The sequence below is a fragment of the Homarus americanus genome, unplaced genomic scaffold, assembly GCF_018991925.1.
Source record: "Homarus americanus isolate GMGI-L3 unplaced genomic scaffold, GMGI_Hamer_2.0 scaffold51859, whole genome shotgun sequence".
Classification (NCBI taxonomy): domain Eukaryota; kingdom Metazoa; phylum Arthropoda; class Malacostraca; order Decapoda; family Nephropidae; genus Homarus; species Homarus americanus.
The window spans coordinates 17,419,197-17,431,827 of NW_024711292.1; the positions used below are offsets into that span (position 1 = coordinate 17,419,197).

Consider the following 12,631-nt stretch of genomic DNA (forward strand, 5'->3'; position numbering starts at 1 on the left):
GGGGGGAGGGTTATGAGGATGCACTTACCAACCTTCCCGACATATCACAGTGTATACATATCGTTTCGGAAGTCGTCGATCTTACCATGCACCGATACTTTTTGGTGCGAGTGTACAGTGATGACTGATGCCTGGCTAAGGTCGTGTATTGTACGTTCCAACAATGAAAGTGAAGTACACGAAGGTAATATTTTCACACTTTAGAGTTATTTGCATGTCAACGAGCTCATGTGGGTATTTGTGTGTATGCAGCTAAACAACGTACTTACAGAAGAACATGTGTACTAGGTTCGCCTTGAGGACGACGTCCATCTATAGTTTCTACAGACTTACATCAACAACACCCCAGGACCCTGTTGTGTGTCTTACATGATTGTTTCACTTCAAAATAACGTTGAATAATAACATTAAATAGCATTGAAGAGCATATATAAAATAACATTATAAAAAAAGAACTAGATATCTCGCAGGTTTTTTATAATGTGTACATCCCTAAGAAGCTTAGAGTGATACAGTGTAATAGGATATAGTTATACTGGGAGCCACATGTTCCTACAGGGTAGTATCCTGATACAATGGACGCTTGCGAGGGAGCGTATCAGGCTCGTTAGGGGTGGTAAAGGTACGGTAGGCGCCAAGAGATGGAGCGCTGGGGACATCATCAATCTCTTCAGATGCCTCAGTGTAGCCCTGTAATACTGCCTTGAAGTTGAGTGTGCCTAGATTACGTCCAATGCCATCAAGGAGACAGTAGTCTCCCAGGTGCATACGGCGTACGGCGTGTTCCGTTCGGGGCGAGAAGTTCATTAAGGCCCGGTGCTCCAGCAGACGAATACGAAGCGAGGGGCTGTAGAACACCACCAGGCGCCACGCAAGCTGGTGGTGAGGTTAAGAAAAAGAATATTACGGGGCTGGAATTGTAAATGTGAATAAGAAGGTACAGACCCCCAAAAAGTGATAGAGCATGAAAAGTTAGAAAATGTAAAATAATCTATAATTTATAGGTCAAGAGTGAGAAATATTTAACATCATTAAGGTTCAAATTAGAGAGTGTTACACCATTAAAGTTGAGACTGTAAAAAGTGTCGTAACATTAAGATTAGAAAGTAGTCACATCATTAATGTTAAGAATAGAAAATGTCACTGAAAGCAGCGCAGTTAAGAAAGTAGGAAGTTTTAACAGCATCAAAAAGTGAAGGACCATCCTCCTTTCTCATCATCCTCCTTTCTCACCATCCTCTCTCTGTCTCTCTCTCTCTCTCTCTCACTATTCCTCTGTGTCTCTCACCAAACCCCCCTCTCTTTTACTATATTTCACTCCACTCACCATCACTTTCTATGTCTATCTCTCTCTCTCTATCTATCTTTCTCCCTAATCCTCTAAGTCTCCCTCTTTCTTTCTCTCTTTAACCCTCTCTCATCATCATTCTTTCTCTCTCACCCTTCCTCCCTCCATTACCATTCCCTTGACTACTCCTCTCTCCTCTCCTCTTCGCCATACATCTTTCTCTCTCTCTCTCTCTCTCACCATCCTTCTCTTTCTTTCATTATCTTTCTCTCCTTTTCACCAATCCTCTTCCTCATCTCACCATCCCTATCCCTTTCACCACAACTCTCTATTTTTCACCATACCTCTCACTCTCTTCACCTTTCTTACCCCCCTACAATCCCCCTCTTTCTCTCACTATCTCACTTTCCTGACCATTTCACTCTCCCTCACCTGCAGAATGGTGAGGATGGTGAGTATGATGAACCAGAACCACATCACCAGGAAGATCTTCTCGTTGATAATGTTCTGGGGGAGGACGCACAGCACGTCCTTCTTCTGAATGGCACCGGAGGCCCCGAATGTATGGAAGATACACTTGGTAATCCTCGGGAAAGTCTCCAACAAGGCGTCGTTCCTCTTGGCGTCGTCAGCAGCCAAGAAGCTTATCGCCTGGAAAAGCAGATTCTGGGTCATTAGTCCGGTAAGCACGTTGTAAAATCAGTTCATTAGAAAGTTATAAAGTTAAGTATTATAAGACAGGTTATGAAGTTAGTTAGTCTGTTGAAAAGTTAGAAGTGGTAATAACAAATCTTCCTGCCGAAAGTAGATTTTTTTTTTTTAATTTGTTCTATTGTGTTCGTTTTGTTGACCCTTAACGACGCAGTCAGTACCCCTCCATAACCACTCACTAAGAGTTGGCGCCACCCATCTAGTAAAAAGATTCCTCTGTGATACTAACATCTCTTTTGGGGGGGGGGGGGATTCCTGGGGGTCCTGGCAAGCAACCAACAATACCTGACGTGCTCCACAGTCACACAAGCTTGTAACATGTGTCACCGCAAGTGATGATCATCAAGACCATGATAACACAAGAAGCTGACCTTGCTGCCGTACTTCATGAAGAACCCTCCGAGGAAGGCGTCCATCAGGAACATCTGGCCCACCACGTTCACCAGGTTCAACGCCTCACACAAGAAGTACCCGACGGAGTAGTGGATGTTGAGACCCGACGAGAGCTTCAGGTAGCTGGTGATGCAGGAGGTGACTTTTACTACCTTGTTAATACCTTTATACATCTACAATGTTAAATTAAATGCTTTGTTTGACGAGAATTACTCGACTTAATTGAGTGATCCAAATTTTGTTCATAAATTTATCATCATAAGAACTACAGACAAATGAGAATCTTGTGCTTGGTTTTGGTAGGAAGTTTTCTATTGCTCAGCGCACCGTTAATCCACTTACAATTGCTAAAGGTATAATCAAACTGCAAAAAAATAAGTCGATAGATGTCACAAATGAAGATATTTCCATTGCCAAAGGTTGTATACATAGTGTTTTACGTAAGGAAATGGTTTCAAACATTCCAAAAAGATTTGAAACAGCCTTGAAAAACTTGAAAAGTAACGCGAATATCCACATTATTAAGGCTGATAAGAGCAATGCTATTGTTATTTAGGATGAAAACGATTATAATGATAAGATGAATTCTTTACTAATTGATGAAAACACTTATTGTGAGCTTAGAAAAGATCCCCTGGAAAATGTTAATAAGTTATCTAATTCTAAAATGAAGGAGTTATTGAAAATCAACCCAGATCTCATCAAACAGTTCTCATAAATCAATCCCATTTTACCTTATATATATGGATTGATCAAAACATATAAGCCTAACAATCCTTTACGTCTTATCGTAAGTTTTGTTGGTTCTGTTACTTAAAATTTTTCCATGTTTTTGGTTAGGATGCTTCCCCTTCTCACAGGCCAGATATCTAATTGGCATATACATAACAGCAGTGATTTAATTGATAAACTCAAGAAACACAAATGAACCATGTGAGTTAATATGTTTTGATGTCAATTCACTTTTCACGAGGGTACCAGTGAATGACCTGCTTTTATTCATTAAAACGATAAATTGAATGTTAGATTTGACAACTGAACATGACATATTTCTCAAATTGATAGAGTTATGCGTTACTGGTAATGTGATTAGGGTAAATGGAAAGTCCTACAAGCAAATATTTGGCCTGGTCATGGGTAATTATCTTTCTGCTCCTTTAGCCTGAATTTATATGGAATTTTTTGAAGCAATATTACTACCCAACATAGGTGATTTTATTCCTCCATGATATCGATATGTAGGTGATATTGTTTGTCTTTGGCCTAGAAACAGTGACCCACTGGAATTTTTGGACAAGCTTATTGATCTTGTCCCTAGTATTACCTTCAAAATTGAAAGAGAAACAAATGGATCTCTTCCCTCGATATGCTTCTCATGAGAAATGGTCACAATTACAAATTTAAGGTGTACAGAAGGCCTACACAGGTAGACAGTTTCAAAAAAACTTCATCGAGTCCCCATGAGTCTACACAAATATAAGTTTTTCTGTTTTGTTTTTGAGATGTTTGTGAATTTGTGACTCTGAATTTGTTGAAGAAGAACTGCACCACATTCAGTTCATTCACAAAAACTTGGCTACCCTTCATTGTTTGTTGATAGGTTGTCTTAAAAAGGTTAAAAATTCCCTATATTGTACAAATGTACTCATACTTGACAAGTTCCTACATTTAAGACTATTTTAACTCAACCTTATCGTAAGGAATTTGCCCCGTTAGTCCAATCCCTTAAATTATTGAAAATTAATGTTGCTTTTAAGTGCGACTCAACTATTACTAGTATGTTCATAAAGAACAGTTCAACCTTGAATGTTAATGGAAGTGTTTACTGTGTTCCATGTAGCAATTGCAATGGAAATTTTGTTGGTCAGACTGGGAAAGCATTACAACTTAGAATAAAACAACACAAGTATAATACTACAACAGCATCTGAAAGCAGTGCACTTTTCGTTCATATTAGGAACAATAATCATCCCATGGATTGGGAAAACAGTATAAAAGTGTTTAAATCAAATTGTGTCTCAGAAAAACTTCTGGTTGAAGCAAATCTGATTAGGGAAATGAATTCTATAAACCTTAGTGATGGTCAGTACAAAACTGATAATATGTTACATAAATTTACTTGTCAGTGGCCCAAGGTTAAAAATGCTTTGATAGCATTTGAGGCAGATGTAGGATAGATGATTAGTTGGTCTCAAGTTTTTGACCTGACTTTACCTTACTTGTTACGTCGCTCATTTTTTTTATACGCTCTTCTTTCGTGTGCGGTGGAGGTGGTGTGTGGATTAGTGGATCCCTATAAATTCAGTTGCCTCTGAAGATGTCTTGATTAAGGACGAAAGCTAAGGTGCTCCAGTGTTTCCCTTTTCCTGTGTGGTTTTATCGAGATTTATCTTGTCCACGTTTCCATTGTGGATCTACATTATATAAATATATATATATATATATATATATATATATATATATATATATATATATATATATATATATATATATATATATATATATATATATATATATATATATATATATATATATATATATATATAGATAGTCCGAAATCGAACCCTTGAACTCAGCGTGTGAACAGGGATCACTACTACCGCGCCACATGGACTATAGGTATTAGGCAGCTACAAAACAGTGAGGTACTACCGCCCGGGAAGATATTGGAAGCATAATGTGTTGTCTAATGGTATACACTGTTGCCATATGGCATCACAAAAATTGTGACCAAGTCCCAGGTTGCTGATCTGACTTTCTGCCTCATTTACACACAATTTCAGGGTCTCAATTGTTTCTCTTACTTTGACAACACAACATACATATATTGTTTCTCACTTCTGATCTTTTTTTTTTCTTTATGGTTCTTTATTATTATTATTATTATTATTATTATTATTATTATTATTATTATTATATTTATTATTCGCCCCCCAGGCCCCGATGTGGGTCAGTGAACTGTGCCCGGGTGGGCTAATCCCCGTAAAAAAAAAAAAAATAAATAAATATATATATATATATATATATATATATATATATATATATATATATATATATATATATATATATATATATATATATCAAGTAGATCCACAGTGAAAACGTGGTGGATAAGATAAATCTTGATAAAATCACACAAGAAAAAGGGAAAACAATGGAGCACCTATGAAATATGACTGCGAACTACACTGTACTTCATATTTTCCCGCCTCTGCTAACGGTCGAGTAATATTTCAATGTGATTCTGATCTTTTAAAATGTTAGTTTTTGCATAATGTAATATTACTGAAATGTAATTTGTCTTAGTATGTCTTATTGTGGGTAAAAATAAGTATATATCAAATGCATCCTCCGAAAGCGTAAATTTGATTACCCGAGTTTATCAGTTAATTCACGTATAATATTTCTGATAAACTTCCTAGGTGGCTCCTGTTTGAAATAATGAAGGTATGTATCTTTATATAATTTTGTTAAATATCTTTCTCGTCAGAAACGGTCATTATGAATAAACTCATTTTGAAATACATCATTACTCAGGACAAAATCGGACAGGTTTGCAACAGCCAATCAGCTGTAACTCTTGAGGAGAGGGCGGGGCATTTTTTCTCAGCTGTTAAATTTTGTATCTCTTTGAGGTACAGCAACACTCAGGGTCTACACTGATTCCATCAACTTACGAGACAATATTTGTCTTCTTCTTCTCAGCATCATCGTCAAAGAGGTTCTTGTTGAGGTCCTGCAGCAGATGGTCCACCTGTTTGCCCTCATAGAACTTCCATATCATGTGGGGCAGGTAGAAGAGGCAGCCCTGTACAATAGAAAGTAACTATTATGCTACTTAGTCATGGGGTCAGTAGGTAACATCCTAAGAGACGTCCTTAATAGTAGCTTACAGCAATTGAAGTCCTGCTTCAAACTGACGTACTTTATGATACTATAAGGAGGAAGAATATAGACATCTGTACACTAATGGGTTTAATAAATAACATTCATGGATGGAAAATGTGATAATACCAACATATGAAATATAATAAATATAAATAAAGGGTGGGCGCACACATACACACAGACACACTCACACGTAGGGGTAGAATTCGGTTGTCACTTAAGGGAGGTGAGTGGTGAAACGTGTGATCCCATTATGTCACCCCAAAACAACTTCAGTTTGAATATTGGTGTTATCGCCGTCCTCGCACGCAGTGTTATTGCAATTATGGGAGGGTGATAAGAGTAACGAGAAAAGTGGTGTTGTGCATTAAGGAGGAGACGATGGCTCCACAGCCCAGGTCCTAGCCTAGACGATAACATACGGCAGTACCTCTCAACTCATTGCCCGACCTGTGACCTCGCCAGATGTGTGTGGGGCACAACAAGTTTTGCGTTGTTACAACCATTAGATAGGGCTCGGGATGCCTCTAGCTGGCAGTATTCGTCCAACCCTCTTTGAGTGTACTCACTAGCCAAGGAGCTAAGAAGAGCTATAGGCCTGCACATGTGCCATGCGTGGTGCAGACCACTGTGACACAGATCATTGGCTCTTCGGAGCCAAACTCTCCCTTCACATCTCCCCCCAAAACGGCGAAGGCAACAAACTTCCAGAAGAGGCTTTGACACCAAGCGACTAGACGATCCAGTGGTAGCACATGCTATCAGAGAGCAGCTCAACCAGGGGCTGAGAAATAACCCAACAACAAACAACCAAAATCCTAGCGCCGGATGGGGTCCCATCAAAGCTGTCATCACAAAAACCTGCGACGAGACATCGGCCAGATCAAAATAGAACACAATGATTGGTTTGATGAAGACTATCTGGAATAGAAGTACTCGTCAATAGTAAAAGTGCTGCTCTCACTGACTGTCAGGACAGCCCTAAGTCTCGGACCAAAGCTGATACCTTCCACGAGCAGAAAGCGGCGGTCCAACGCGAACTTCACAAACTATTGTGTGTGAAATGCAAAAAATTGATGATCAGCATAAGATGCGTGAATTTTTCAATTCTGCTAAAACAATATATGGCCCAACTACTCATGACGTGGCTCCCCTCCACTTACCCGACGGTAACTCCCTAATTAAACACGAAGAAAGCATCTGTCAGCGCTGGAAAGAGCATTACCAATCGCTACTCAACCGAAACACCGATGTGGATGTCGTGACTACCTAGCAGGATCCTGAGCACCCAGAGCTGACCCACATCAGCTATCCTCCATCCCTGGATGAGGTAGCTTCCGCCATCAAGCAGAAGAAAAATAAGCCACAGGGCCTCTGCTTACCAGCTGTCTCCACTCACTCCTGGAGAATGTATGGGAGAAGGAGGAAATATACCAAGATCGAGGCGATCGTCATATTTATAAGAACAAGGGAGACCGCTCAGACTGTGGCAACTACCGCGGGATCTCACTGCTTTCCGTAGCTCGCAAGATTATCGCCCTAGTCCTCCTGAACAGATTACTTCCTGAAGCGGAAAACTTCCTCCCAGAATCTCAATGTGGTTTTAGACCATCATTTGGCACCACTGACATTATCTTTGCTGCCCGCCAGGTACAGGAAAGGTGAATAGAATAGGGTCGTGACCTGCACATGGCCTTCTTTGACCTTACTAAGGCCATTGTGAGGCAACTTCACAATGGCATGGACAATGAGATCCAGTCTCAGTTCTCCCCCATCCAAACGGGGGTAAAACGATGATGTGTACTGAAACCAACTCTCTTTTCTATTTTCTTGGCTGCCTTCCTTACTCGTGCCAGTGCCAACTTAGCCGGCGGGGTAGACATCCAGTACCGGATGAAGGGACTTTTCAATAAAACACGACTCCAGGCAGGAACAAAGGTGTCGGCCGCTTCCATCACAGAACTTCTGTATGCAGACGGCATCACCCTCGTCGCTCACACTGAACTCGACCTACAAGAGATCGTGAACACCTATGCAGATGTATATGCACACTGGCACTGACGGCCGTGTACTACCCTCTCTAATGTTACCCACTTCCAGTACCTTGGTTTCCACCTGGCCACCACCGCGGACATCGATGAAGAGATTCAACATCGGATCAGATGTGCATCTCAAGTCTTTGGTAGACTCCGTATCTCTGTCTTTAGCTGTAAGGAGCTGAAAGTATCTATAAAATTGCACATTTATCGAACAATGGTCCTCCCCACCCTGCTGTATGGCAGCGAGACATAGGTCACATATAGGAGGCACCTGAAGGCACTTGAAAACTATCACCAACGTAGTCTACGTTCCATCATCCGAGTTATCCGGGAATACAAGAGAACAAATGCCATTATTCTCACTGACACCATCTGTAGGAGCATTGAGGCTACCATTATCCATGAACAACTGCATTGAACTGGCCTTGTTACCCGCATGAACGACAGTAGACTGCCAAGCAGCTACTTTTCAGTCACCTAACGAATGATAAACGTAACGCTGGCGGACAGCGGAAAAGATATAAAGATAGTCTTAAGAGAAACCAGAAAAGTGCCAAATCGACCCTCTCACCTGGGAGACGATCAATCCACACCGTAACGCTTGGAGGAGCGCCGCACAAGTAGGTGTCAGTACTTTCGAGTTAGCCTGCTTGCATACCGAGGCAGACAAGCGCCAGCACCAGAAAGCCACTGCCGCCATCCTTCCCACACTAGATGTAGCTCTCCACTCGTGTAACATCTTAGGACAGCCCTGGCGATCCCGTATCGGCCTCGCGAATCACATCAGAGCTCACCAACGAAAGTGACATCCTAAATAACGCATATCATTGTGTCATGGCTGGATGATCGTCATACTCGATTCCAAGTGACAGCAAAGTAGTAGTAGTAGTAGTAGTAGTAGTAGTAAGACACTGAAGACTCGAGGAGGTGCCGGCCCTTCAGGTATGAATGCAAATGGTTGGAGAGTCACCCTCAGCACTGACAAGTTTGGCCCCATAGCAAGTGACCTCTGCACTGCCATTGGCGTCCTTGCAAGAAAGCTGGCATCCTCGTGCTGCCAACACCTCCATGCTCTGACTGCCTGCCGCCTCATTCCCCTGAATAAGAATCCAGTGTGGGCCTATAGGGGTGGGGGAAGTGCTAAGGCGGATCATCGGAAAATGCATACTGGAGGTGGTAAAGGATGATGTCAGGGCAGCAGCAGGGAAACTGCAAGTTTGTGCTGGCCACCAGGCTGGAGAGGAAGCTGCCATTCATGCCATGAGAACGATATTTGAGCAGCGTGATTGTGAGGATGTTCTCCTGGTGGACGCTTCAAACGCATTCAACATACTTAACCGCAAGGCCGCACTGTACAATATCAAGATCAAGTGTCCAAGCTTTGCAATGTATGTTGAAAACTCCTATAGGAATCCATCTGACCTCTATATAGTAAACAACAAGGCTCTAAGAGGTGATTCCATCATACAGTCAACCGAGGGAACAACGCAGGGGGACCCTGTTGCAATGGCAATGTATGCAATAGGCCTATCCGTGCTCCAACATACAATAAAATTTGAAACAACTGAGGTCAAGCAAGTGGCGTACGCTGATGACCTTACAGGACCACGAAAAATGGAGGACATCAAAAAGTGGTGGGACCTGGTAACATCATGAGGCCACAAATTGGGTACCACCCAAATGCCAGCAAGTCCTTCCTCATTGTGAAGCCAGAACATTATGAATGGAGGTGTTCGATGGAAGTGAGGTCAAAATAACAAAGGATGGCCAAAGACATCTAGGCTCAGTAATCAGCACAACGGACTTCAAGACCGAGTACGTAACGAGAAAGGTGAATGAGTGGGTTAGGGAAATCCCAGCTCTGTCTGAGATTGCTAACACAGAGCCACATGCGGCTTTTACGGCATTCACCCATGGAGTCAAGCATCGCTGGAACTATTGTACCTGATGCGCACTATCCCTGATATCGGACCCCTCCTCCACCCTGTGGAAGAAGCTATTAGCGTCAATTTCATTCCCAAATTAGTGAAACACCCTCACTTAACCCCAGCAGAAAGATCACTCCTTGCACTACCACCGCGACTGGGAGGAATGGGATTGACCAATCCAGAGGAGATTACTGCCACCGAACATCAAAACTCAGTTAAGCTCACGGCAGGCCTCACGGACCAAATAATAGCTCAGAACGCAACAGGGGAGGTGGATACCAGTGAAGTAAACAAGATTTGAAGGTCCATTACGACAGAATGACAGCACGGCCAAAGTGATAAGTTGCATTAACTATTGCTGCAAGCACCAGAGAATTTGAAAAAAAGTAGCTATAGCACATGAAGTGGGCACCTCGAATTGGTTAACTACGTTACCGATAAGGGAAAATGGTTTCAGTCTCAATAAACAAGAATTTACAGATGCCAATGCTCTAAGGTACGGTAGGCCAGTAGAAGGTTTGCCCTCCCAATGCGTATGATGTCGATCACGCCATGGTGTGCAAGAAAGGGGGCTTCATATGCATGAGGCATGACGAAGTAAGGGATCTGACAGCAAATATGTTGAAGGAAATCTGCCGTGATGTCAGGGTAGAACCAACCCTCCTTCCATTGGACGGTGAGACTTCAAACACATCCAACAAAGCCCGTGTTGACGTCAGTGCTCGAGGATTCTGGACGCTGGGACAGCGAGCCTTCTTCGACATCAGGATTTTTGATCCCATGGCCGCATGTCACCGTAACTTAACTCTCGATGCTTCACGCAGGAGGAACGAGAACGACAAGATAAGGGCATACGGGGGAGAGAATTCAGAACGTTGATCAAGGCAGCTTCACTCCTCTAGTGTTCACAACCTCTGGTGGGATGGGACTAAGTGCAAGATGCTTCTATGCCAGACTCGCGGAGGTGCTATCCGAACAGAAGCAGCAGCCCAGAAGTTATGTTACAGCCTGGATGAGATGTCGACTGTCCTTCTCTCTCCTTAGGTCGGCTTTGCTGTGCCTCAGGGGAACGAGAGCATCAGTCCCAAAGCCGACAACAGTTGCAGATAATGACTATGAGGCTACAGTCACTGAATGCCGCATAGATATGCAGCTCAACTAACTCAACACTGCTAGGGTAGCTACTTATGTATTAGGATATTTAATTTTAAGGTAAAAAAATGGCGGCAAAGGTGTGGCTATTGGGGGAGGCTGGAGGCCACGTAGTAGTAGTAGTGTGTGTGTATGTGTATATGTGTGTGTGAGTGTGTGTGTGTGTGTGTTGTAAAATAATCTCATAAACCACGGATTTGAAGGGATTAGTTTGTAATTAGAGTTATCAAAACTTTCAACCTTATGTGCGAGAAAATGACTGCGGTGCCACGTCTCAGGTATACTGTGTGAGAAGAGGACTCTGGCCACCACTTACCTGGAGAAAGAGGACTGAAGCCACCCACTGGTAATAAGCGTGGACTCGTTTCTGGTGATACCTGGGGTCGTAAAGGCCCACTCCCGCGGCGACTGAGGAGACACGTGATATGTTACACTTATATCCTCTAAATATATTGATAAATAATTGCTGCTAATGAGACAGTTTCAATGGTATAAATCTGGATCAAAACAATGTTATAAATATAAACTTGAGAAGTTTTAATTTAGTTGACAACATGTACAGTTTACCTTAATTTATTATTCTCTACAGGTAATACGCACTCACTATATATATATACACAGTATATACACGCAGACAAACAATACCAAACTTGTAGGGAATCGAACCACGGACCTCTGCGTCTGAGCAGGGATCGCTACCACGGCACTACAAGGATAGCAAAAGCAATTCTAGGTTTTGTTTCATTTCATACTAAGCCTGCTCATTCGTCTTATTCTTAAGCAACGTGTGTGTGTGTGTGTGTGTGTGTGTGTGTGTGTGTGTGTGTGTATGTGTGTTCAAACAATATATCCCAGTGTATTGTGTAGAAGATAAAGCAAACAAAAATCACAGGAACATTTTATATTTCGACCGTGATTTACGGTCATCTTCATTGACATCAAGTGTTGTGACGAGACAATGGACTGCGGTAATAGGGTATGTCATACGGAGGCGAATTTTTTTTTTTTGAGTTTGAAAAATCGGCCCATGGTATTAATGATGTAGTTCTATGTGCAGAATCATGTGATATCTTCAGATTTGAAAAGTTTTCATTTTTTGCTAGGTAAATTTTAACTTGAAATCTTATGAAAATTCAGTATTCCCACCCTTTTACCAACACCACTAAATAGCTTATTTAAAGTAAAGTAAATGTATCAGGTTAATTTATTAGGATGAAAATGATCCAGAATAG

The 12,631-nt window shown here is 41.8% G+C and overlaps 1 protein-coding gene across 1 annotated transcript in view; it reads right to left on the reverse strand.

Annotated features, from left to right (window-relative positions):
* Positions 1-265: 265 nt before the first annotated feature.
* LOC121854258 (innexin shaking-B-like) overlaps positions 266-12,631 on the reverse strand; it is a 34,574-nt gene continuing 22,208 nt past the window's right edge. Inside the window, exons 3-7 of the mRNA XM_042348839.1 lie at positions 11,716-11,807; positions 6,070-6,200; positions 2,371-2,515; positions 1,721-1,939; positions 266-876 (exon numbers count right to left, since the gene is read on the reverse strand). Of these exons, the coding sequence (XP_042204773.1) occupies positions 553-876; positions 1,721-1,939; positions 2,371-2,515; positions 6,070-6,200; positions 11,716-11,807 (911 nt within the window). The 3' untranslated portion in view covers positions 266-552. The remainder of the gene's footprint in view (positions 877-1,720; positions 1,940-2,370; positions 2,516-6,069; positions 6,201-11,715; positions 11,808-12,631) is intronic.